At 47.5% G+C, this 26,145-nt stretch overlaps 1 protein-coding gene across 1 annotated transcript in view; it reads left to right on the top strand.

Moving 5' to 3' along the window:
- The window catches only part of ZNF185 (zinc finger protein 185 with LIM domain), a gene marked incomplete at both ends in the record, with an annotated part of 51,612 nt that overhangs the window by 4,171 nt on the left and 21,296 nt on the right, over positions 1-26,145 (top strand). Inside the window, 14 exons of the mRNA XM_080718912.1 lie at positions 1,083-1,121; positions 1,209-1,286; positions 1,718-1,807; positions 2,581-2,667; positions 4,152-4,235; positions 4,523-4,564; positions 6,304-6,387; positions 6,835-6,924; positions 13,811-13,897; positions 15,375-15,479; positions 16,595-16,759; positions 20,094-20,183; positions 22,892-23,065; positions 25,687-25,884. Of these exons, the coding sequence (XP_080575038.1) occupies positions 1,083-1,121; positions 1,209-1,286; positions 1,718-1,807; positions 2,581-2,667; positions 4,152-4,235; positions 4,523-4,564; positions 6,304-6,387; positions 6,835-6,924; positions 13,811-13,897; positions 15,375-15,479; positions 16,595-16,759; positions 20,094-20,183; positions 22,892-23,065; positions 25,687-25,884 (1,413 nt within the window). The remainder of the gene's footprint in view (positions 1-1,082; positions 1,122-1,208; positions 1,287-1,717; positions 1,808-2,580; positions 2,668-4,151; positions 4,236-4,522; positions 4,565-6,303; positions 6,388-6,834; positions 6,925-13,810; positions 13,898-15,374; positions 15,480-16,594; positions 16,760-20,093; positions 20,184-22,891; positions 23,066-25,686; positions 25,885-26,145) is intronic.

Genomic DNA, 26,145 nt, shown 5'->3' with positions numbered 1-26,145 from the left:
ATGTACACAATGGAATTTTACTCAGCCATCAAAAAAAACTCAATTACATCATTTTCGGGGAAATGGATGGAACTGGAGGACATTATGCTAAGTGAGATTAGTCAGTCACAAAAAATAAGAAATCAGATGCTTTCCCTAATATGTGAGAGTTAGGGAGAAATGGGTCATAGGAGGAACTCTTGAAAGAGGAAATCCTATAGAGGAGCAAACAAGACAACCTAAAGGAGGAGAAAGGAGGGGGGAAGAGGAAATTTCTAAAACACACAATGTACTTAAACATATCAAAGTCAATCACTAAGCCAAGCAAGGGAGGGAGGGATGGGGAGGGAATGGGGTGGGAATTGGGTAGGGGTTAAATCAGCGATGAATACGTGTTTGTACACACAAGATTTTTACCCCAATATGATGTTTGAATATAATGCACCAATAAAAAAATTTAAAAGAAAAAAAAGAAAGTAGGGCCCATAGGAATGGGAAGGGAGGGCCAACTGGCTTTGACTGGCAGGGTCTGGGCCCTTCTGAGACTTCCTGGAGGAGACTGTGGTAGGGGTCAGGTCAGAGTCCTAGGCTATACCTTCTATGGCCTCAGACCCAGATTGTTGGGGAAGCCTGGGGCTCTAACCAGAGAACCTGCACCCTGAGCCAGGTGAGCTCTGGGAACAGAAGATGGGAGGGCTGCCAGCAAGCAGGGCTGAGAAGAGCTTTCTCTTGGAAGAGCTGGAGTCTTGCAGCCCAGGTAGATACAGGACTTTGACAGGTGCACCTCTGAAGTAAATGCACAGCCATAGAACATGCCTTCTTGGGTACTGGCTGTGAGTCAGGGCCATGCTGTACCAGGCCATTGAGGAGTCAGCTGCAGGCACTCTTCCTGGGGGCAGTGAGAGAAACAGGCAGAGCAGAGCAGGCATCTTGGCTAAGGGAACAGTGTGGGGCTGGCTCCCCCTTATGTATGCTACACTGAGATACCTGCAAACCAACTCCCTTTGCCATAGCTTGGGACAAGATGAAGCAGGGAGGCCTCAGGGAGGCCTGAGCCTGCCATCATGGTCTTGTTCACTTCTTATCTTCTTTTCCTTTGTCAGGCCTCCAAGCACTAGAGCTCCCACTGGCTATATCATCCGGTAAGTAACTGTAGGACCCCTCACCTATATCTCCATGCCACATGTGCCACCCCTTGACTTCTTAGCATCTTCTGGGCTCTCTTTCAGGGGGGTGTTCACCAAGCCCATAGACAGCTCATCCCAGCCCCAGCAGCACTTCCCCAAGACCAATGGAGCTCCAAAGAGGTATGTCTGTAGGGGTACCTGTTCTAAATGGCCAGTGGGAGAGATTTGCTGGACCCAGAGTTGCTCTGGCCTAGCAGCTGGTTCCCTGCACATACTGATGGCACTGAGCTTCAATCTTTCTTTTTCCCAGTAGGCCGAGGTAGCATATTATCCAAGCACCTTGTTATCAGGAAAACTGGGGCTCCATCAGAATGGAAAAGCCAAAGGGACTGGACTGGGGGGGAGATGGGAAGAAGATACAGGCAAGAGCCAACTGGGTTGTTCCCCCAGGGCTTGGCAGGGTTAACCTGTGGCAGAACAGGTTGAATCCAAAAAGGAAAAGCTCCCGGTATACCTGGGATACTCATTACATGTCTGTTCAGCTATGCAGACAAATCTGGGAGCAGGATGGGTCCTGTGGGTGGGCACATGGAAACTTCTTGTCTCTCTAGTACTGCTGGTCTGATGAAAGCAGCTACCACTGGCTCTTCCCGGCCCTCCAACTCTGGCTACAAGATGACCACAGAGGATTACAAGAAACTGTGAGTATGATATTTCAGACCCAGCTTAATTTGTTCTTCCAAGTGATAAGGCCAGACACTGGACACATGGAGAGTAGCTCGCCATGTGCCTCTAAGCACAGCCTGGAGAGAGTTAATCTGATCAGCCTGATGCCCCATGCCTACTGAAGCTGTGGCCTGGAGCCCACCAGGGATGACAAAGCCCCAGAAAATTGGATGGCTATGCACAGTGCACTTCTGATCTGATCTGAGGCAAAGTAGGGACTGCCAGAAACTTTTAGCAGAACATATGGGTCTGGAGAAAGGATCGTGGGTCTTGGCTGTGGGACTACTGCTGTTTGGCTGTGTTTCCTGGGCCTGCCCTTGAACCCCTCTGGGCCTCAGGCTCTCAGTCTGGGCTATGCCCTGGCAACTTGTTGGTATAGGCATCTTGTGCCCAAATCTGAGTTATTTCTTAGACCCCCACCCTTCATACCCAGAGAGGGGATTTCTGGACAGAGGTATGAGTTATGCTCAAAGTCCCCAGGGGCCTTATATCTTTATATTACTTGCCCCTTGCCCCAATCATCCAGTGTCCTGGAGCAGCAGGAATATCTTTCTAAGGAAGGAATGAGGGTTGAAGTGGGTGTCAAGGGGCAGGTAGGATTGAAATAGGAGGGTTGCTTGCTCTCAATGGAGAGGCAGTGACACCAATTGTCTGCTGGTAGTGTTGAAAACAAGGAAGACAAGCTGCTGAGAGTGGCAGCCTGTGACAAGAGGGGAAAAAGAGTCATAACCCTCTCTCCTTTCTTCAGGGCACCATACAATGTCAGGCGCAGTTCCATATCAGGAGTTACTGAGGAGGAAGTGGCACCCTTCTCCTCAGATGAGCAGAAGCGGAGGTAATGGAGCTGCCCGTGGAAGTTCCCAGGAGCAAGATAGGGCAGGGGTCTAAGTCTTCAAAGAATGCTGAAAGGATTGTGCAGTTGGGGTGAAAAATGCATAACACTTGGACCATATGTGGTAGTTTGTGAGAATTCATTCTGTAACCCTCAAAATCATGCACTCAGTGCTGGACCAGCTCAGGGGCCTGTGTAATAGCTTTCTAGCTGGGTGCAGAGACATACCCTGGTAATACCAGTCCTTAGAAGGCTGAGACAGGAGAATCATAAGTTCATGGCCAGCCTTAGCAATTTATTGAGGCACTCAGCAACTTAGTGTGACCCTGTTTCAAAATAAAATATAAGCCAGATGTGGTGACACATACTTGTAATTGCAGTCCTTGGGAGGCTGAGACACGAGGATCACAGGTTTGCAGCAAACCTCAGCTACTTAATGAGGCCCTCCACAACTTAGTGAAACCCTGTTTTAAAGTAAAGTATTAAAAATAGGGCTGGGAGTGTAGCTTAGAGGAAGAATGCCTCTGGGTTCAATTCCCTGTATGTATGTATATATGTGTGTGTGTGTGTGTGTGTGTGTGTGTGTGTGTGTGTGTGTATATATATATATATACATATATATATATATATATATATATATATATATATATATATATGGGGGGGGCTGCTGGAGGTAAGGCTTGGAGTTAGAATGCCCCTGAGTTCAATCCCTCGTACAAAAAAAAGAGAACATTCTATGGATAGAACCTAGGCAATGCAGGCCCAGGAAAAAGCCTTGTTTGTAGGATTTTCAGAACTTTGTATTAGTTTATTAGAAAGGGTCCTGAAAAAAATTGGGCAAAAATATGTAAAGTTATGGGCCCAGGGAGAAGGCATCTGCACAGTCTCCTTTGTGTGCATTCTGTGTTGCAGAGTCCAGGCAGGCTGTGTACACTTGACAGGCAGAAATGGGCTCCAGAATCTCAATGCCCCTGGTCCACAAACTCGGCCCAGCTGCGGGACAACATCTGAAAACCCATCTGTGGCTCAGGAATCACAGTAAAGTCCTCTTGCTGAAGGCTGTGGACCACTGGCAATCATAAGGGATGAATCCATGGTGATATGGATCCCCAGCCGGGAGCTCTGGGACTGCTCTGGCACCTGCTAAGTGTGTGATTTGGGGAAATACTAGAGATTCCAGTCTCAGTTTCCTCATCTGCAAATCATGCAGACTATTAGCACCTACTTTCCTGGGTTAGGAAGATAAGTGAGCCAATATGGGAAAGTCAACATCTGGGGCAAGGCTGAGCACAAACTGCATGCTTGGTCAATGAGCCTACCCTTCCTTTGGATTCCACATTTCCTTTGTATAGTATGTGTAGCAGATGCTACAATGGCTTCTCTCCTCACTTCCCTGAGGGAGTAATCTGGAGGACATTTTAGGCTAGGCTGGCAGAGTGTGTCCAATTTAATACTCATCAGATGCCCTTTATACCATGTCGCCCCAGGTCAGAGGCTGCGAGCAGTGTGCTGAGGAAAACAGCCCCCCGGGAGCATTCCTACGTCCTGTCAGCAGCCAAGAAGAGTACAGGGTGAGCTACACAGCTGGTCTCCATGCTCTGAGATGGTTCTCCTCCCCTTGGGGCACCTATCTTCTTTGTCGGGTAAAGGATGGGTTGAAAGCATACCCTCAAGGGCTCTTCTTGCTTAATCATATCAGATTCTCAGATGGACTTTCAAGAAGATTGAGGGGTCTAGATGTTTCCATCAGGGCAGGTGAAGTACTGAAGAGAGGCCCAGGACCCTTTGGGGTAGAGTGGTCGAGTTGTCACCTGCCTATGGGCTCTTCCCAATGTGTCACTTTCTGATCCCTTTCCAGAAGTCCTACCCAGGAGGCACCGGCCCCATTTATTGCAAAGAGGTAAGTGCTCTCAAAGGCTGGTCCAAAAGAAGGCCTCCTGTGGGCAGAGATGTAGTGAGAGAGGAGGCAGGGGTGGGGCTGCTGCCCCTGAACACAGACTTGTGAGAGATGTCAGGCTTTTTTCTGAAGGCCAGTAGAGCACCTGCATGACTGTGCAGGTACAGGTGGCCCTAGTAGCCAGTTTATATGCAGGCAGGAACTTGGCTGAGAGAGCATGGCCTTGTGGGGAGTTCTTCCATGTGCCAATGGATTACCCAAGATGGGGATAGACTGTTTACAAGGCTCTCTGGGGATTTAAAGCAGAAGGAGCTACTGAGTTACAAAGGAGTTGTTTCCTTCACCTCCTTTCTGGAGAGGCTGGTCCAGAGGCTTGTCACTGGGAACCCCTGACTGGCAAGCCCTCAGAGATGGCCTTGCTCCCTCCCTCAGCTGACCTCAGTAAGAGCCCTCTGTGCTCACTCAGGACCAGAGCCACCAAGATAAATTCCCTAGGAGGTGGCCATGACATCAGAAATGGGTCCTAAAAGATGAACAGGGTTAAACCGAGAATGATGAGGATGTCAGGACACTCCAGCTGAATGAGGGAGGGGTGTCATTAGTTGAGACAGGGCACCTACTTTTTTTTCTTGTACTGGGGGTTTATCCCAGGGGCATTCTATCTTCAAGCTATACCCCTATCCCTATTTTATTTTTACTTTTGAAACAGGGTCTTGTTAAGTTGCTGAGACTGTCCTCGAATCTATGATCCTCCTGTCTTGGCCTCACAAGTACTACGATTACAGGTGTGCACCACCATGCCTGACTAAGACAAGGGCACCTTCTGAGAGAATAAATACATTGGAGGTGGGATGGGGAAGAAACTTCTGGAAAGCTGAATTATAGGAACCTTTGGTTATATGGAAAGGTAGCCTAAGATAAGGTAATATACAAGCTGAGAACTGAAAAACAAGGAGGAACTAGCATGCCAAGTGTCCAGTGCAAAGCTATTCCAACCCTGTGCTCACTGTGTTGAATGACCAGAAAGGGTGACTGGAACACAGTGAGCAGAGTATGGTGACATTACAAAGGAAAAGACAGAGGACAGAGAACGGTGTGTTCTTACTGACTGTATTAGGTTCCTGAGGCTGCTGTAACAAAGTACCACAAACTGGGTGGCTTAAAACACCAAAAGTAACTTCTCTGCCAATTCTGGGAACTGAAAGTCTGAGATTGACATGTTGCCAGGGCTGGTTTTTTCTGGGGGCTTCTGGTGCTTGCTGGAATGCCTCCACATTCACATAGACTTTTCTATGAGTCCAAATTCTCCTTCTCTTAGAAGGACATCATATGGGTTTAATCCTGTAATCCCAGTACTTGGGAGTCTGAGATAGGAGGATCACAGGTTTGAGGGTAGCCTCAGCAACTTAGTGAAACCCTGTTTCAAAATAAGAAATAGGGCTGAGGATGCAGCTCAGAGGGAGAATGCACCCGGGTTCAATCCCTGGGGGAAAAAAGAACATTGTTCATCGGGTTTAAGACCCACCCTAATCTAATGTGACCTCATTTTACCTAAATTATATCTCCACGGACTCTATTTCTAAGTAAGAGCAGAGTTCCAGGCTCTAGGGACACGTGGGTGCGGGAGGGGTACACTATTGAACCTGGTGTATCAGATGCCACTAAAAGCACATTCTCCATAGGCTAGTGAGCTACAGGGCAGCTGAGGACACCATGAGTGCCACTTGTCCTCTTGCCCACAGGGTTGAGGTGGTTGATGAGGACGGACCTTCTGAGAGAAACCAGGAGCCACCTATTCCAGCAAAACCCACTGCTGGCTTGAGCAGGTAATTAATCATTCGTCTCTACCTGGGACTGGTCACTGCCAGGCCTTCCTGCCAGCTACTCAGTCACTGAAGAATCAATGTCAGGCTACCACCTTGCTGGGCCTTGGGTTCGCTGTCTCCATGTGCCCAGTGACAGGATGGGGTACAGAAATCAGTAAGGGCTCATCCGGTTGGATGTCCCAGGGTTGAAAGGAGCAAAATAGCCTGGTCTCCTGGGAGAGAGTGTCTGGCTCTTGTCTGTTTACCATTTATCTGTGTCACCTTAACCCTTGTGCCACTGAGCCTGGCGGTGGTACAACATCCTGAGAAAAAGTACCAGATTTAGGGTTTGAAAGAGCTGGCCACCAAAGCTTGCTCACGGCACTTCCATAAGTTGTCCAAGTTCACCCTGCCCGGGAAAGAGGCTCTGCAGTCCCCAGTGCTGCTCACGGCTGCCTTCTTTGCCAGTGCGGATGGAGGCAGAACCCAAGTGTCTCGGGCGATCTGGATCAAATGCGTGCCGAGTGTGCCTAGCCCCTCCGGGAGCCAGGAGCTCAGGTGGGTGCCAAGAGCTGTGCGCTGGTCAGATGTTTTCCTGCTAGCCTGACTGGCCAAGCCTTCCAACCAGGAAACGTTCAGTTGATGGGGTGACAGGTCGGGGCAGGCTCAGTGCTACTGATCTCACTCCAGGCAGGGTTGTGATTTGCCCTGATTTCTGAACCCCGAGTGTCTAGGCAGATAATGGTGCTCTCTTGTCTGTGGATGAAGAGCAATCAATACCTCCTTGTACTTCTCACTGAATGGTGCTGAGTCCATTGCTTTGTTTCCACTGCTCTTGAAAGCACTTGCCTGGATTGAGAGCTTTGTCCAAACCCAGGTCTGCTGAGAACTGTGCCTCTGTTACTTGCTGGAAGACCCCTGAGGCCAGAAGTGGAGAATTTATGTCCCTACAGATCACTTCCTAGGCCCCTAGGGTCTGTTCTGGTTCTCTTAATGCTATTTCAGCTCCTGGTTCAAGCTCCACAACCATTTGTAGACATATGACCACCGTCTCTTTAACATTCTCTGTCTGTTTGTCCCCATAAGAACACGTGTACATCAGAACCTTTGGGAATTTGAAAAGGAAGATTTTAGAACTCTTTACAAGTATCTAGGTGGCTTGGTGATTGATAGGCTATTTGGGGGTAATGATGTCAAAGCAAGTACCACAGACAATCACAACTTGTCTCAAGGCTCCTGAGGCTAGAATTCCAAGACCAAGATGTGGACAGGGTTGGTTTCCCCTGAGGTCTGACTCCTTGGCATTTAAATGGTCATTTCTCTCTCTCTCTCTCTCTCTCTCTCTCTCTCTCTCTCTCTCTCTCTCTCTCTCCCTCCCTCCCTCCCTCCCTCCCTTCCTCCCTCCCTCCCTCCCTCCCTCCCTCTGTGTGTGTGTGTGTTTGGGTGTGTGTGTGTGTGTGTGTGTGTGAGAGAGAGAGAGAGAGAGAGAGAAAGATAAGGAGAATTTCCTGTTTTTATGAGAGTGAAAGTTACACTGGATCAGGGCCCACCCTTGTGACCTCAGTTTACCTTAATTGTCTCTTTGAAAATTTGCTTCCAAGTCCAGTCACATTCTGAGGCCATAGGGGTTAAGACATTAATATATGAACTTTCAGGGACAAAAAGCAATAAATGGTTTCAGGTGCTTTTTAAGAGAAAAGATAAGTGGACAATTAGTTTGTACTGTCTTATGGATTTGATTTGAAACACATTTTAACATTTATTCCAGAAAATTCCTTTGAGTAGTTAATACTGATCATCTGGCTATCAGAGAAAAATGACTGTCTTCCTTTGCTAGAGCTTTCATACCAAAGTATCATCAATTGGATTAGTAAAGGACCAGATTATGAAGTGCTCTAGACACCAGAGCTGTCTCACAATGGAGAGCCCCCCCCCTCATTAGACGTTTGGGGAGCCTCCTTCTCTGACCCAACTCCATCATATAGTGCACTCAGCAGGCAGATGCCCTTAGTCCCCCATGCCCAGTTCCCACCAGCCCAGCTTCTTGAGAAACCCAGCCAGTGGAAATGCCACCAAACATTGGGGTCCTAAAACACCCATATAAAAGGCTGGTTTATGGTAGAGCGGGAGAGGGGAGTATCATAGCTTGGTCCTCAAGAACATCCCTACTGAGGCTATGCCCTCCCTGCCCTGTCTACCTTGGCTATAGTTTTATTTATTTATTTATTTATTTATTTATTTATTTATTTATTTGTTTTGGTGGTACTGGGGGTGGAACCCAGGGGCTTTTCTACTTCTGGGCCATACTCCCAGACCTATTTTCTATTTTATTTGGAAACAGGGTCTCACTAAGCTGCTGAGAGCCTCACTAAGTAGCTGAGGCTGGCTTTGAACCTGTGTGATTCTCCTGTCTCAGCCTCTCAAATGCGGAGATTACAAGCATGCGCTACCACGCCTGGCTACCTTAGCTATAGTTTGAAGGTGAGCTTCTTCTGAGTGCTATCCACTCTGTGAACTAGTTCACTTGGCTACCTTCTCTGCCAGAAACTGGCCTTGCAGGAGCACCCCTTCTCAGAATTCCCAGGCCTGGCTGCTCTGCCACTACTGTACTGGTCATGCTTGACTCTGCCTCATCATACCAGAACAGTATCTCCTGAGTCCTGGCCCCAATCTGTGCCCACAGCATGCTCGTTGGCAGAGCAGTTGAGAACAGTAAGTAAGACCCCAACTTTCAGCACAAGGCATAGCCCTGGTTGGTTGTTGTTGTTGTTGTTGTTGTTGTTGTTTTATTTTAGTGGTACTGGGGATGGAACCCAGGGACATTCTTCCTCTGAGCTACACTTCCAACCCTATTTTATTTCTTATTTTGAAACAGGGTCTTGCTAAATTGCTGAGAATGGCCTTAAACATTTATTCCTTCTGTCTCAGTTTCCTAAGTACCGGGATTACAGGCTTGCGCCACCATACTCAGCTGGCATAACTTTGGTTTTACCTTCAGATTGGCTATGTGCCCTTGAGCAATTCTTTTCACCTCTCTGTGCCTCCGTTTTCTCGTGTGTAAAAGAGGGAGAAAAGTAATACCTACTTCCCAAGGCTTTTCCATATACTAACTGTAATATAAAATAATCAATGCAGTGCCTGAGCAAAAGTATCACTGTGTGCTCCTAATTAAGGTTTTGCCAATCTGCAGGGCCTTTATTCGGCTACAGGAAGAGACCAGTATTGCCACCTGCTGGCATTAGGGGGAAATACATCTAAGGGCAATGGGAAGGAATTCCCCACTCCTTTCTTCTGAGAGGTCTTCATCCTTCACTTTCCCATAGGTAATTGCGGCTACAGTGAATGTTCGCTGATTAGTATGGGGCCATGGCTTCAACCCAGTTGAAAACGTCAAACTGGACTAGAGCTACTTGTGGCTGAGGATCTGGGGAGGGGGAGGAGCTGCAGGGAAGGAGAGGCGGGAGTCATTGTAACACAGTACCAGAAACTAGGTGGCTTGAAACAACAGTTTACCTTCTCACGATTTGGAAGTCCACAAATCTGAAATGGAGGTGTGAGCAGGGTCATGCTTCTTCTGTAGGCTCCGAGGGAGAATCTGTTCCAGGCTTTTAAATTTTTCATCTATTTTCTTTTTCTTTTTTTGTTGGTACCGGGTTTCCTGGAAGCCCTTCTACCTCCGGGCTACACTCCCAGACCTATTTTATACTTTTTTAAAATTTGAAAACAGGGTCTCTTAAGCCAGTGCGGCTGGCTTCGAACCTATGCGATCCTCCTGTCTCCACCTCCCAAGCGCGGGGATTACAAGCGTGCGCCACCACGCGGGGCAATTTTCTTAGCTTTTGTTGCTGGCAACTCTTGCTGTTTTTTGGCTTGTGACTATATCACTCCTTCAAATCTGAGCTGGAGTCCTCAAATGGCCTCTTTTCCATTCATCTGTTTCCAAATTTCTTTCTGTGTGTGTGTGTGTGTGTGTGTGTGTGTGTGTGTGTGTTGCTGGGGATTGGACTCAGGAGTATTCTTTTTTCGGTACTGGGGATTGAACTCAGGGGCATTCTACCTCCAAGCTACATCCCAGTCCTATTTTTCATTCTTAATTTTGAAACAGGGTCTCACTAAGTTGTATAGGGCCTCTCTAAGCAGCTGAGGCTGTCCTTGGACTGTGAGCCTCCTGTCTCAGCCTCCCAAGTCCTGGGATTATAAGTGTGTGCTACCATGCCCGATTGACCCAGGAGTATTCTACCTCTGAGATATGCCCCAGCCTTATATTTTTTTTTTATTTGAAACAGGCTCTCACTAACTTGTGGAGGGCCTCATTAAGTTGCCAAAGCTGGCCTCTAGCCTATGATCCTCCTGTCTCAGCCTTCCAAGTACTGGGATTACAGGTGTGCTCCATTGTGCCTGGCTTATTTTCTATTTTATTTTTTTTATTTTTTTATTTTTTGTGGTACAAGGGATGGAACCCAGAGTCATTCTACCTCCAAACTACACCCTCCCAGCCCTATTTTTTATTCTTTATTTTGAAACAAGGTCTCACTAAGTTGTGGAGCACCTCATTAAGTTACTGAGGCTGGCTGTGAACCTGTGATCCTCCTGTCTCAGCCTCCCAAGTACTGGAATAACAAGTGTGTGCCACCACACCTGACATTTTTTATTTTGAAACGGTCTCACTAAGTTTCTGAGGCTGTCCTTGAACCTGAAATCCTGTGTCATCCTTCCAAGTAGTGGTATTACAGATATAATTTATAGGCCCACCATTTACCTAAAACATTCATAGGTCTATATCATTTAGAAGGAAACTACTATTAAGAGGACATGGGGCCTACAGCAGACTACTGATCTTGCTGGGTGTAAGTGGTGCAGGCCTGTAATCCCAGTACTTGGGAGGCTGAGATAGGAGGAGTACATGTAGGTTCAAGGCTGGCCTTAGCAACCTAGCAAGACCGTGTTTAAAATTTAAAAAAATAAAACCCCAGTACAAAAATAATAAGAATAAAATAGAAAAGATTACTGGTGTGGTGTAAAAATGCATTTTTTTTCCTGGGCTCACAGCACCCATCAAATAAGGAAACTCAGAAATAGAGTTAGAGACAGAGTAGGCGAGTCTGTGTGTGTGCACATGGTGGGGTCACTTACCCAGTGACACTAAATGGCCATAGTTCTCCAGCATCACCCGCTTGTAGAGAATCTTCTGTTTGAGGTCTAGAAGCTTCCATTCTGTTTTGGTGAAATACACCGACACGTCCTCGAAAGATACTGGGGCCTAAAATAAGTCATTCCTGTGGCTGTAGGGGAATTTAAGCGCCTGGGTCCCAGGAAATGCTAGCGGCAACAAGACCTGGGACCCCCTCCCTCCCCTAGAGCTCAGTAGGTGGGGAGGTTCAGCTGCCTGCAGCAGCCTTGTGAAAGAGTAGCTGACAGAAGTCAGGAGGCTCAGGAGAGGGGCGATGCTGGTCCCAGATCTGGGGGCCGGAAGGGGAGTGCCGAGGGGAGATGCTGCCCAGGGAAGGGCTGCCCACTCACCTTGGGCCTGGCCCTCAGGAGCATGGCCGCCATTGCCGGGACACCCCGTAGGGCGGAGCTGAAGCTGAAGGAAGCGCAGAGAGCCTCTGTGAGACCAGGCTGGCCCGGAACAGCCGCGAGCTGCTCAGAAGCCAGCCACGACTCCACTCACTTCCAAACCTGCTTTGTTGTTTTGGTCCAACAGTGCCAAGCAAGGTCAGGCTTCGGTGAGTGTGACAGTGAGACGGACCAGGCAGAGAGCCACCGGTCCTTTCCAGAGACGTCCAGGCTCAGTGTCCCCATGTCCGGGTTCTAGGTGCCCTGGGGCCTGGCTCCCTCCAGATGCTCCTCCTTGCCTCCTCTGCTGGTTGCCAGCAGTCCCTGGCTAGTGGCCACATCCCTCCAGTCTCTGCCTGTGTCTTCACTCGGCTGTCTTCCCTCTGTGTGTGTGTCAGGCTTCAGAGTTCCCTCATCTTGTAAGGACACCAGTCACTGGATTAGGGCCCACCCTGTTCCAGTATGATCTCATTTTGCCTTGATTGCACCTGCAAAGGCTCTGTTTCCAAATGAGGGGGCCTTCACAAAAACAGGGTTTAGGACATAAATATAGCATTGAGGGGGCACAGTTCAATCTCATAACAGCCCCTCTGGAAGAGGTGTCATTTGATCTGGAGTGTGTGTGTGTGTGTGTGTGTGTGTGTGTGTGTGTGTGTTACTGGGATTGAACCCAAGGGTGCTCTACCTCGGACCTATACCCATAGCCCTTTTTATTTTTATTTTGAAACACGGTCTTGTTAAGTTGCTGAGGCTGGCCTGGAACCTGTGATCCTCCTGTCTCAGACTACCAAGTACTGATATTACAGGCATGTACCACTGCACTCAGCTTCATCTGATTCTTTAAGAAGGCATCTCTCAGCTGGGCATGGTGGCACACGCTTGTAATCCCAGCATTCGGGAGGCTGAAATCTGGAGGATCACGGTTCACAGACAGCCTCAGCTACTTAGTGAGGCCCTCTGCAACTCAGTGAGACCCGGTTTCAAAATAAAGAATAAAAAACAGGGCAGAGAGTGTAGCTTGGAGGTCGAATGCCCCTGCGTTCCACCCCCAAACCCGCCAAAAAAAAAAAAAAAGAAGCATTTCTCACCAGGTATAATGGTCCCTCTCTGTAATCCCAGTGGTTGAGAGGCTGAGACAGGAGGATTGCACATTCATGGCCAGCCTCAGCAACTTACTAAGAATCTGTTACCAAATAAACATTAAAAAGGGCTGAGAGTGTACCTCAGATGTAGAACTCCCCTGGGTTCAATGCCCAGTACCAAAAAAGTAAAAGGAAACATTGCTCATGGGAAAAGCCCTATCCCATGCACTCCTTGTATTTCTGTACCCCTCTGGTTAATTCTAGTGCTCCAGGCCCTACTCAGGATGGAGGTAGAGGGACAGAGGTAGCAGTCACTGACCCAGCCCACCATGAGCTCCTTGTCTAGGTTAGAGCCAAAAACTGGGGTCAACTCCAAGGCTCATTACTCAGGCTCACCTAAAGTGCAGGGCTCTTGCCTCTCTGTCTTCACCCTGGCCCCTCCAATCCCTCCACGTCCTGGGACCCCCGAGTGGCTTTCCGAGTGGCCTTTCTTAGGTGTCAGTGTAATCATGCCAACCCCCATCTCCATCTTCAAGCCCATCCCATAGCTTTCCTTTGCCAGAGCTGATCTGGTCTCATTTTTACCTAAAAGTCCCTTTGCTATGCCTAAAGGAAGGCTCTCTTTCCTCTGAGGCCTGCAGGTCAGAGACCAGAACTCAGCTGTAGCACCAAGAAAGCTCAAGGGCAAAGAGGAGATAAGAACAAAGACAGATAGAAGGGGAGGGGTCCAGATGTCATTGTATGAGCAGGAAGCAGCTGAGAAGGAGCATTCTTGGACAAACACAGAGCTCTCCTTTGACCCACAGCTCAAGAGGTGAAGAGATTGTCCGCCTGCAGATCATGACACCCAGAGCAGGACTCCGCCTGGTGGCCCCAGACCTGGAAGGCCTGAGGTATGGGAGCCCTGCTGCTGTCCTATATCACTCCACACTGTTTTAGAGATACAAGAATAGAAGAGGGCCAGGATGCAAATGATAAGGCTGGGGGGCTGGTCTTGCTACGCGTGAGACTGACAGGTTGGTAGACGTGGTCAACCTGGGTTTTCTACCCCTAATTCATTCTGTCACTTCAGCAACTTATGGAATCAGCACTTGGTCTTTGCAAGACCACAGGTCTGGCCCTGGGAATCTGTAGTGACTAGAACCTCCTGGGCCAAAGTTCTTGACTCTCTGTCAGATGAGAGAGGCAGATACAGGCATGAACAAGGTCAGCCTGTGAGGCTGACCACTCTGTGTGCCATGGGCTTCCAAGAAGTGATAGGACTGGTCAACTGTGGTGGGTGGACACACTGGGGCTGTGAAGTCCCTGAGGCCACTCAGGCAAAAAGGGCCACTGGGAATGAGCTGGATCCCTGAGTCAGCCTCCACAGCTCAAGGAGCCCAGCCCCTGTGCTAGAGGAAGCAGGTATCAGACAGCCAGGTGACAGGCAGATAGGATTGATGGCTGAGAGCTGGGCTCAAGGGAGGCTGAGGTAGAGGTTAGAAGAGATCTAAGCAGAAAGACTAGGCCTTTGCCTTTTGTGAAATTGGTCTGCAGAGGGAGGCAGAAATGTATGCAGGAGGTAATCCCTTAATCCCTTGGAGCAGTGGGGATTCAGAGAAGGCTTCCTGGAGAAAGTGAACATCCAAAATGAATTCAGAGGAAATTCTAGATCCATTTATTCTCCTCCTTAGCTAATCCTGTGGTTGTATTTTAGAGATGTTTGCATTCCCGCCTCCCTTCTCTGGGCCCAGGCCTCTACCATTGTCCACCCATCTGTGTGATACCATGTCCTACTATCCCATCTCCAGACTGTCCCCCACATATCTATCTGGATTTAGAAGTCATTAGCTCAAGATGCCATCTGATACTGTGGGACATGGTGAAGCATGCAGACAGGGAGGAACACTAGTAACACCAACATTTAAGGGGCAGACGAAGATAAAAATATGAAGTAGACCAGAAATGTGTGGCAAGCAAGGCAGAAAGTGTCATAGGATCAAGAGAGGAGAGAGAGTTGGCAAGGAGGAGGGAATGGCCCACTTTGTCAATACTACTGATAGTTACTGAGATAATGAGATTTTCTATATTATATTTGACAACATGGAGCCCCTGATGACCTCAAAGGTAACAGAGTGAAGGGTGAATTAGGAGATTATGACCAGGCGTATACTGATATTGCAGAGCTCTGAAGTGGAGACCGCCAAGGTTCAAATCCCAGCGTTTCCTTTCTGACTTATGGAATTTGGAACAAGTAACTCAGGATTTCTTGGGCTCAGGTTGCGTACCTGGAAAGTGGGCATAGAGACATTGCCCATGGGATGAGACAACTGCCCCCATCAGAGTGTGGTGATTTGATAAGTGGTTAACTTATATTTCTTTTCTCCATAGGCCTTCCCCAGGCCACAAAGATATGGAGGCCCCCTGCTCAAGAGAGCTCAAGAAAGACTTGGCCAGTGAAGAGGTCTTCAAGGTCCCCAACACAGAATCTGAAAGGTAGCTCACTGCAGGGAAAAGATCTTTATCCCCAGAACATAGATTATACAAGTACCCAGCTGAAGGGCCTCCCTGGCTCCTTGTCAGCGCATAGAGCAAGGAGCAGTGATGCCCTGTCCTTTCTGTGCTCCTGGGGATAGTGCAGGTCTTCAATGAATATTGCATGGATGGATGGATGGATGGATGGATGGATGGATGGATGGGGCCTGGAGAGAGGCAGGCAGTTGCAAAGCGGGGTGAAAATTCAGGCCAGGTGGCCCTGTCCCAGCCCTTGGTCTTCACTGGGTTCCTTTGTTCACATGAAGTTGCCACACTCGCTATGCTTTTCCTCCAGGACACAATAGCCTTATCAATGATCTGTTCAAAGTAAGGCCAGCAGATTGGACAGAGGGAGATATTTGGTGGGTGTAGGGGTGTCAAGAATGGGAAGTCAGTCAGGCATGGTGGCACATGCTTGTAATCCCAGAATTCAGGAGGGAGAGACTGAAGGATCGCGGTTCATGAACAGCCTCAGCTATTTAGTGAAGCCCGTCGCAACTCAGTGAGACCCTATTTCAAAAAATAAAAGAGACTAAAAAATAGGGCTGGGGGTGTAGCTTAGAGGTACAATGCCCCTGAGTTCCATCCCCAGTACTGCAAAAAAAAAAAAAAAAAAGAATGGGGAGAGCCATGGTGGAGGATCATGAATCCAGGGTCATCCTATGGACCTGTCCTCCATGCCAGAACAGGGGAGGATATACCTGGTTGGGCTTTTTCTCAATGAAATTTGAACCCACAGACCTGTATTCTCAACATGGAGCTCTGGAGCATCTGGTCAGGATTCTGAACTACAGGAATGAAAGGAGGGGCCCTGGATGACTGGGACAGCCCTGTCTCTGCTCTAAGTGCCTTGCCCCTTGCTCTGCCCACTGTCAGGCCCCCAACATACTTTCCCCATCCTGAGCCTCTGCCTGGCTCTGTTTCTTGTTTCCACCATCACTCCTATACCATCAAGTTTGGAAGAAATGAAGAAACACTTGGTGTTGGAGTCCACATGGACTTAGATTGGTTCTAATCACAATAATGCAAGGGGGCAATAAGAGCCTGTGTTTCTGGTCTTTGCGGCCCATTTTCAGGACATCTAAGTTGGATAAGATTGAAGTTCAGTCAAGAATCAGCAAACACTTCTCTTCCCACAACAGATCAAGAGCACAGTTGGATGATGACAACGTGGAATCTGGAGCTGTGGGATCCTCACCAGAAGGCTTGATCAGAGCAGATGTTGAGTCAGAAAGAGAAGGGTGAGGTGCTTGCAGGAGATGGGTTCTCTCATGTCACTAGTTACAGGCTAAGCTCAAGCTTCCATACTGCTTGGGCTCCTGGGGATGAGGTGCTGATCAATTCCAGGGGCTCCTGTCTATTGCTTTTTCCATACTCCTATCCTCTTCCACACCTTTGTTCTTAGGCTTTCCATTTCTTCTTGGACTAACCTATGCTCTAGTCTTGTTCCTTTTTCTCCTCTCACCCCTGCCACTGGCTTCCAAGCTTCTTCAGAGCAGCTTCCATTCACATATGGAAGTCTAGCCTTCACCTGAACAGGAGAAATCAACGTGTGGGAAATGCAAAAAGGATGAATGAATGAATGAATGAATGATCAAATGAACAAATTCAGGCCTTCTTACTTCTTGGTTGAGCTCTGAGGACTAGCCAGGAGGCCCTTTGTTCCTGCTTTCTGTCTTCCCCAAAGGGTAAGGAGCCCCGAAGTTTCATTTCATTGCCTGACCCCCTTTCCCTGGCCAGCTCCACTCTGAGAACCAATGAGAGGAAAAGCAGTGGTACCCTGAAATGAACTAAAAAACAAGGTTGTTTGGCTGGGCTCTGGGTTCCTGGACCTGGGTGGAGTTAGGAGCCACTTTTTTGGATTATTTGAAAAGTTGCAAAGCCCCATCTGTCCCCAAGTTCCTCCAAATTAAGCATGAATCATCCCCAAGGACAAATGTTAAGTATACAGGTGTTGGCACAAATGGTTCAGCTCCAGAATGTGCTAAATGCTAGGCAGGAATAGCAAAGCATGGGTCTGCAAAGAGCTGCAACTGCAAGATGCCAGGCCCACACCCTGCATACACACCTTTGCCCTCCTGTAGTCTAGATAGGAGGGATCTTGGGGAGGAACCCTAGCTGGCTGTCTCAGCTGCCCCTCTCTCCCTTTGTAAACCCACTCGGGTCCCTTTCCCTCACAAACTTTACTGACTGCCAACATGAGACAGTAAGCCCCACCTCTGAAACCACTGTCTCTGAGCAGGTCCAGGAAAGGCCACTGGACCAGGAACTCGGTTCTTGAGATGTTACTAATAGGGAGGACTTATAAATCTGCATATTTTTGTCTGCTGAAGTGTCAGAAGGATAGTCTTAAAAATTAAATTAGGTACTGGGTGTGGTAGTACATGCCTATAATCCCAGTACTTGGGAGGCCGAGAGAGGAGGGTGGCAGATTTGAGTCCAGCTTCTGCAACGTTTCCAGACCCTCAACAACTTAGCAAGATCTTGTTTCAAAATTAAAAAATAAAAAATGTTGGGGTAGCTGGGCGTAGTGGCGCACGCTTGTAATCCCAGCATTTGGGAGGCTGAGACAGGAGGATCACAGTTCGCGGACAGCCTCAGCTACTTAGTGAGGCCCTCCACAACTCAGTGAGACCCTGTTTCAAAATAAAGAATAAAAAATAGGACTGAGAATGTAGCTCAGAGGTCAAATGCCTCTGGGTTCCATCCCCAGACCCACAAAAAAAGTGTTGGGGGTGTAGCTCAGTGGTAGACTCCCCTGTATTCAATCCTCAGTACCCTCCCACAGACACAATAAGCCAGTTCACATTTCTTTACTGCTTCAGTAGTCCAGTGACTCCTGCTTTCCTTGAAATAAAGCCCAAATCCCTTTCCCTGGCAGCGGGGATGTTAACCCCTTAGATATTGCCTCCTGCCCTCTCCCCATGGTGATACAGACTGACCTGATATGTAGTAACAAGCTACCATAGGAAACTTTTGGTTCAATGTGACTAGGTCTCTTTCTAGGTTGCTTTATCTCTGAATACTCATCTGTGTCATCCTTTCAGCCTATGCACTTCATAAACAAGAAGCTTCTGCTTTCCTCTTTGTTTCTTTAAAGTCAGCTAAACCTCCAAGTAACTTGCAGAATAGTCAAAAAAAATCTTGATTTTTAGTTCAGTCTTTTAGAGTTATCATACTTATACTGAATTTGACAGTGATTTTTAAGAAACTTGTTTACTGTCTGTTTCTAAAGTACTGGTTGCTTCTCATGGAAACAACAACTCTCCTTCATTCATTTTCATGAGTTAATGCAATAATTAAATTTGGCAATTATGGTCCCAAGCACAGCTGGCATAAACATGTTTAGGAACAAGCATGAGGAATTATTAGTGAGGATACTACCCAAGTGCAGGGCACAGCCTTGCACAGGTGATGTGATGCCCTGTGAGCATCTGTCTGCCTATTTTACAGACAGAGGATGTGGCTTAACCCTGGGAAGCCTGGATATGTGAGCCCCAATAAATCTGTATCACATGGACTGCTTCTCCAAATAGCCCTGGGGCCCAGTAAGAGCAGGAACATATTAGCATATGTTATGTTATGGCCCATGCATTATTTGAAGTACATGGCTGTGAATTCATTTATTCTATTAAGAACACTTATGAGGCAAACATGATTATCATTCCTAGTTCATCAATAAAACTGAGGCCAAGAGAGGTCAGATGATGTTCCCACGGTCACACATCAGGGAAGTAGCAAAGTTGTGATTTGAATCCAGGAAATGCCTCTTAGAAGCTGCGCCGAACCACTATACCACACTGCCACACCTGTCAGGCTGTCTTGGGATGTAAATGAGTGTTATTACCCAAGTATTCGCTTAAGCAATTCCTCATTCCCCATCATCTACTGGAGACAGAAGCTACTCTCCTTCTACAGGTGGGCTCACCTGGTAGTTTCATCCCTTTCCTGGACAATCAGGTTGTGCATGGTGCCATCTCTCATTCCTTTAAGTCAGAACAAGAAGCCATCAGAAAAAGACATGATGGCTGCCTCAGTGACAGTTCCCATTGCCAGATAGAGCTCAGCCTCAGCTCCGATGCCCCAGTATCCCCTCCCACTCTCGGTGCCATGCCACCTTCACATTAGGTAGTCCCAGAAGGACAGGGATATATAGGAGGAACTCAATTTGGAGCTGTACCCATTCACTGGGGGAAGTGGGAAAAGAGGGACAAGTGATAAGTCAGTTGACTCAACTACATTGATGATGTAGTTGGGGCAATGGAGGGTCAGCTACAGAGGGGAGGACATCAGGACTCTGAGCTTGGGAACAGATTCTCTATAGAAACTACAACCTGGTCCAGCAAGCAAAAGTCAGGAAGAATAATCCTAGAGACATCCAGCTAGCACTAGAAGGCTCAGCCCCAGAGAGCACATGGCATGTGGCTGGGAAGGACAGATGGCTCCAGAAGCACAACTGAAAGGACAACCTTTCTTGGAAGACGTGAACCCCCTTTTCCCGGGAAAGGGGAAGACCTAAGGCCCAGCTTCGTTTGGTATGAGGATTCATCAGGCCTCTGTGCTTCTTTCCCCCAGCTCCAGCAGCTCTTTGGCCTCTGCTATCCCCGATGACAGGAAGCGTGACAACGCAGCAGACTTGGAAGACACAAAGGCAGACCCTAACAGGTAAGGCATAAGCAGACAGCACAGAGGAGGAGCTGGGGTGTGTAATAGCCTTTGGCTAGGAAGATGTGGCCAGCCAGGTCTATGAACTAGCCTGAGGTGTGTGGCAAGGCAGAAGCCCTAGCAGGAACCCTCTAGCCTCCACCTCTGGGACTGAGGAGCTTTTCACTAAACCCTGGTTCTTCCAGTCAGGAAGTACTCTATAATCAGGAAGAGCTACCCTCTTTTAGCAGCAACCACTAGGATGACACCTACACAGACAAATCAGACATGGCTCTGTTTTCAAGGAGCACTCAGGCTGGGGCGAGGTGGTGGAGGGGGTGGCCAAAGCCTGGCCTAGATTGGAACAAAACATTAATGCTAATTAGGTAGTGCTACTTGGCCTTTTGTCCCATCTCACGTTGCTGGGAAGAATATAAAGCACTAAAGCATAGTATATAGCAACTGTCTGCTGTTTTTTTTTTTTACTGTTAACTGTCAATGCAATTTGAAACAGAAACAAAAAGCACATAAGGCCTCACACCTTACAAATCCACTCCCTCCCCATATCGTTTAAGTTAAAAAAATAACTGCAATGTGATGTGGAAATGAAAACATGTATTTATTTTGGGTGTGTACTGGTGATTGAACCCAGGGACATTCTACCTCTGAACTACACCCCCAGCTGTATATTATTTGTGTGTGTGTGTGTGTGTGTGTGTGTGTGTGTGTGTGTTTCGGGTCTGGGGATGGAAACCAGGGGCATTTGACCTCCGAGCTCTACACCCGGCCCTATTTTTTTTTAATTTTTTTTATTTTGAAACAGGGTCTCACTGAGTTGCAGAGAGCCTCACAAGTAGTTGAGGCTGTCCTTGAACAGTGATCTTCCTGTCTCAGCCTCCCAAATGCTGGGATTACCAGCATGTGGCACCACGCCCAGCTTATTATTTATGCTTTGAAACATGGATTCCCTAGGTTGATGAGAGTCTCACTACTTGCTGAAGTTGCCTTGGAACCTGGAATCCTCCTGCCTTACTCTCCCAAGTACTGGGATTATAGGTGTGTGCCACCACACCCAGCTTATGCTTTCGTTTTTAAACGTACAGTACACCAGGCTCCTTTTGGGCTTAAACCTTGAAATAAGATCCAATTTCCTTATCATGGTTGATGAGGACCCTGCTCCATCTGCATCCCCCTCATTGGTTAGCCTCAACCCACTCTATATTTTGGCACATGCAGAGCACATTCACTCTTCCCAGCAAACCAGAAATGAATAAAATGGGGAAGCAAGTACGTAAAGGTTACAAGACTTATCCAAGATTTTAGAAGTGATAGAGGTGAGTCCCCCCAAAAAAAAAAAAGGCTCAAAGAAAAACCTCAGGAGAAACTACAAAAAGCTAGTTTATGAACTGTATTTTGGAGCTATTCTTAATACCCAGAACTAGTAATTTCCAAACTGGTTGATGTGTAAAGCACTCTATGGTTTCATCTACTCTCCAACTCCCAGAAAGTATCAGATTTCTGATTATGCAACTTAATAGAGGAGGAAACTGAGGGTCATATTTCTATGAGAAGCAGAGCTATAAATAAAATCAAGATCTAGCCAACTCTAGAGAACAGGCTCAGAAGTACTTTGCTCTGATGTTTAAGTTTGCAAAATCAATACAAACTTTCTTGATGACAGTATTTGCCAACTCTTGCTGCACTTGAGAATCAGCTGCAAAGAATTAAAGAACAAAATACTTCCTGAGCCCCAGGTGGAGATTTTGATTTCATCTTTCTGAGGTGATCCCCCACCATGGTTGTCTTTTTAAAAGTTTTCCAGAACCAGGTGTGATGGCACATGTTTGTAATCCCAGTACTCAAGAGGCTGAGACAGGAGGATCCCAGGTTTGTGACAGCCTCAGCTACTTAGTGAGGCCCTTGACAACTTAGTGAGACTCTGTTTCAAAAATAAAGAATAAAAATAGGGCCGGGAGTATAACTCAGTGGAAGAATGCTCCTGGGTTCAATCCCTAGTGTTGGAAAAAAAAAAGCTTCCCAGTACCAGGTGTGTTGTCACACACCTGTCATCTCAGTATTTAAGAGGCTGAGACAGGAGAAACGAAGGTTCAAGGACAGCCTCAGCAAACTAGGGAGATCCTCTGCAACTTTTCAAGATCCGGTTTCAAAATAAAAAATAAAATACGGCTGGGATGCAAAGGTAGAATACCTCTGAGTTCAATCCCCAGTACAAAAAAAAAAAAAAAAAAAAGGAAAAAAGAAGAAAGGCTTCCTGGCTTCTTTTATCTGGTCTAGGTGAAGAACCATTATACTAGGGTGGCACGTTTAGATAAACTTTGTTGTCACAATTGAGACTGGGAAACATCTAAAGGGTAAAGACCAGGCATATTGCTAAACATCCTACATTACATAGCACAGTACCTGTCCCCACAACACATACAACAGAATTATCTGGCCAGAAATATTAATACTGCTGAGGCTGACAACCCCTGCACTAGTGGGTTGATGATCTCTTTGGAAACACGGACTCGGGATGGAAAGAGAACAACAGTGGACCACATAAGTATCCCCAGACTACAGGCGACAGCACAGCAGATACAGAACGTGTGCGCCTGCGCGCGCGTGAACGGTCCTGTAGCGTCGGGGATGGGTTTGCGCCTGCGCCTTGGCGAGCGTGCGGCCGGCGTACACGCGCCGCGCGTGAGCGCACCAGAGCGGTCCGCGCCTAGAACAGCGCGCGGCATTCGTGAGTGCGCCTGCGCGGGCCGCCATTTCCTGGAGCCGCCAGTTCTGGTGGTGCCGCCGGCTGGGAGGTGTGAGCCGATGCCGAGCGAAATGGCCGCCCTAGGCGAGCTGAGCTCCAGCGGGGCTTCTCTGGAGGCCATGCCCGAGATGGCCACGAGGTGGCGCTCGAGGATCACGAATGGGCCCTGGGCTGGGGCGGCCCTTCCCCCACGCTGTGGAGGGGGGCGGCGGCGGCAGGTGGGCCTTGGTCGCCGCCCGCAAAGAGCCGCAGGGGCCCTAGCGTCGGTCTCTGCTGGGCACTGCACAGTGCTCTTTGGGGCTGTCCAGGGTCAGAGGGTCCAGCTGCGGGGAGGGCAGCACGATCCTCTGGCCACCACTCACCCTTGGGCAATCTGGGCTGCTGTGCTGTGGGGCTCAGGGAGCAGGATGGGGTGGCCCGGTCCTGCACAGCAGTGGAGATGTATGTACTTTTCCTCCTTCACAAAGCTATTTCAATTGATCTAAACTCTAGAGCCTCATTTCTACTCCAACTTAGTCCTGCTCCATCCCACATACAGAGAGACATAATATGCTATATTGGGTTGGGATATGAACTTTGTTGCTTGAGTTCAAATTTCAACTTTATCACCTTATTATCTCTGTGGCCTTGGGTGTGTTACTCACCTACTCCATTCCTTGATTTCCTCACGTAGAGAAGAGTGGTAATAATAACTCCTACCATATAAGGTTGTTGTAAGGATAAAATAGCTTGTACATGTAAAGCATGTAAGACATTTCTTGGCACAACTTGCTGTATAGAAGTCACATTTCTTGGCATAAAGTACTATATAAATGTCTTACGCTAGTTTTAGAAAACCTTCAAGGTAAATGAAGCAGCTCCTTTAGTCAGAATAACTCAGTGATACTCAGAAAGTTGTCTTCTTTCCTCTACCAGCTTTGTTGTCCTGATTTCATTTGACAAGATACTGTATCCTGTCTCTTTCCCATTACAATTTTGTTATCAGATTTTACATCTAAAATATGCTGTTTTCCTCTTTGTTCTGTTGCAAGTATGGGGTTTTTTGGTATATAGTCTGTCTGCAAGAGGAGTAGGTGAACTTTAAGCATATTTATATTTACTCACTGCTAACAACTGTTGTCAACCAACAGGATTTAAGTGGAGGTAGTAAAAGAGTGAAAGTGGACATTTTCTTTTGCATAAAATGTCAGACTGTAGTTGTGCATGGTGGTATATGCCTGTAGTACTTGGGAGACTGAGAAAGGCCAGCCTCAGCAACTTAGCAGGAGAACGTTTGAAAATAAAAAAGCCTGGCGTGGTGGTGCACGCTTGTAATCCCAGCATTCGGGAGGCTGAAACCACAGGAGCACAGTTCGCGGACAGTCTCAGCTACTTGGTGAGGCTCTCCACAACTTTGCGAGACCCTGTTTCAAAATAAAGAACAAAAAACAGGGCAGGGGGTGTAGCTCGGAGGTCAAATGTCCCTGGGTTCCATTCCCAGACCCGCAAAAAAAAAAAAAATGCTGAGTGTGGTGGCACATACTTGTAATTCCAGTACTTGAGAAGCTGAGGCAGGAAGATTGAAGTAGTCCAACCTTAGCAACTTAGTAAGACTCTCAGCAACTTAGCAAGATCCTGTTTCAAAATAAAAAAATAAAGTAGGTCTGGGATGGATGGATGGATTTGGGAGGTAGAATAACCCTGGGTTCAAGCCACAGTACCCCAATAAAATAGGGCTGGGGTGTAGCCCAGAGGTAGAACACCCCTTGGTTCAACCTTCAGTACAAAAATAATGTGGTTGCATCAATATTTGGCAGTAGCTGTATTAGGCTCCTGTATCCTTTGATCCAATGATAGCCAGAGGAAAGGGATTCAGAGAAACTAATTAATCTAAAATTTAAGGCTTTGTTGCTGGTCACCCTCAGTATTATCTTGCCTATTTCCAACCACTTGATTTCCAGACAGTTTGTTCCTTAGTGTCCTAGACAGAGTGGCAGGGGAATAAGATCTCTAGGATGTTACATTTTTCAGCAAGGCATACTGTAAAGAATTTTAAGATATCATTTTCATGACCTGGGTGGATTACAATTAAAATCATAGTGGCCCTGCTCCAAGACCTAGGATAAAAAGGCTTATTCATCCATTTGTCCCTCTGTCACAGTAGACCCCGAATCACTCTTTGTGGAGAACATTGTCTTTATTCACCAACTTGGTGAAGACAACCTCTGTTACCATGTTTCCACAGAGGATTGCACTTCTACCTGGTGCAGCCATAGGTGGCAATCAGTTTCTTGAACCTGCTGGGAAATTTTAGTTTCTTTCCACCTGAGGCTAAAGAATTACACTGCTTCCAGGACATGGTCTCTGAAAAGCCACCACTCCTTGTGTTATTTGCCTGCCTAGTATTGGGTTAACTTCCATAAATAGAGTCCCATGATTGATTGTAGTTGGTACTTTGTCTCAGTGTAGTCCTCAGCAACAATTTGAGGCAGGCTGAGCTAAGATTGAGATGATGCTGAATGCTGGGCCCATGCTCTCAATAACCCAATACTGTCTTTTTTTCATGGCCAAGTAGCACCTAAGAAACAGTGCCTTGTACCTTGGGTAGGAAGTGACATCTCTCCTTCCTTTTCTATGGGACCCAGGGAAAAACTCTACGCCCAAAGAATTCAGTGCCTGGGACAACTGGAGAAGACCCTTCCCCCTTGCTGGATTCAGGGGTAGCAAAAGTATGAGAGACATTGGCTTCATCTGTTACATAGAATGTTCTTTCTTCCTCAGTGTCTCACCTAGTTATGAGGAGAAGAATGTGGCCACCAATGTCTGTGAGCCCTGGCAGAAGAGACCTGGAGACCTGGAGGATAGCCAGGGAAACTCAGCTGTATCCACTCAGCCACCTGCAGCTCTCAGCTCCCCAGAGCAGCAGATCAGCTTCAGTGGACCAGAGCAACTTATTGAACTGGAGAGCTGTGCCAGCAGGTAAGGTCTGAGTTGCACTAGACTCCTATAGGCTGGAGCCACAATTTTTGTCATGGGCCACAATACAGCTAGGAACTGCTTCCTCCAGCTAGGTGCTTGGGCTCATGCTCTGCACATGGGCTCATGGTGGCAATTCCATGGGCTACAGCAGTATCAAAGGGCTTCCTGTGACTTCAGGAGCTAGAATGGAGCTGTGATAGATAGGTAGAAAAGTCCATCTTCAAATGTAAGAAGCCTGGCTAATTCTCAGTGCATGAATCA

The sequence above is a fragment of the Muscardinus avellanarius genome (genome assembly GCF_963383645.1).
Source record: "Muscardinus avellanarius genome assembly, chromosome: X".
Classification (NCBI taxonomy): domain Eukaryota; kingdom Metazoa; phylum Chordata; class Mammalia; order Rodentia; family Gliridae; genus Muscardinus; species Muscardinus avellanarius.
This window is presented reverse-complemented; position numbering and strand designations above follow the sequence as displayed.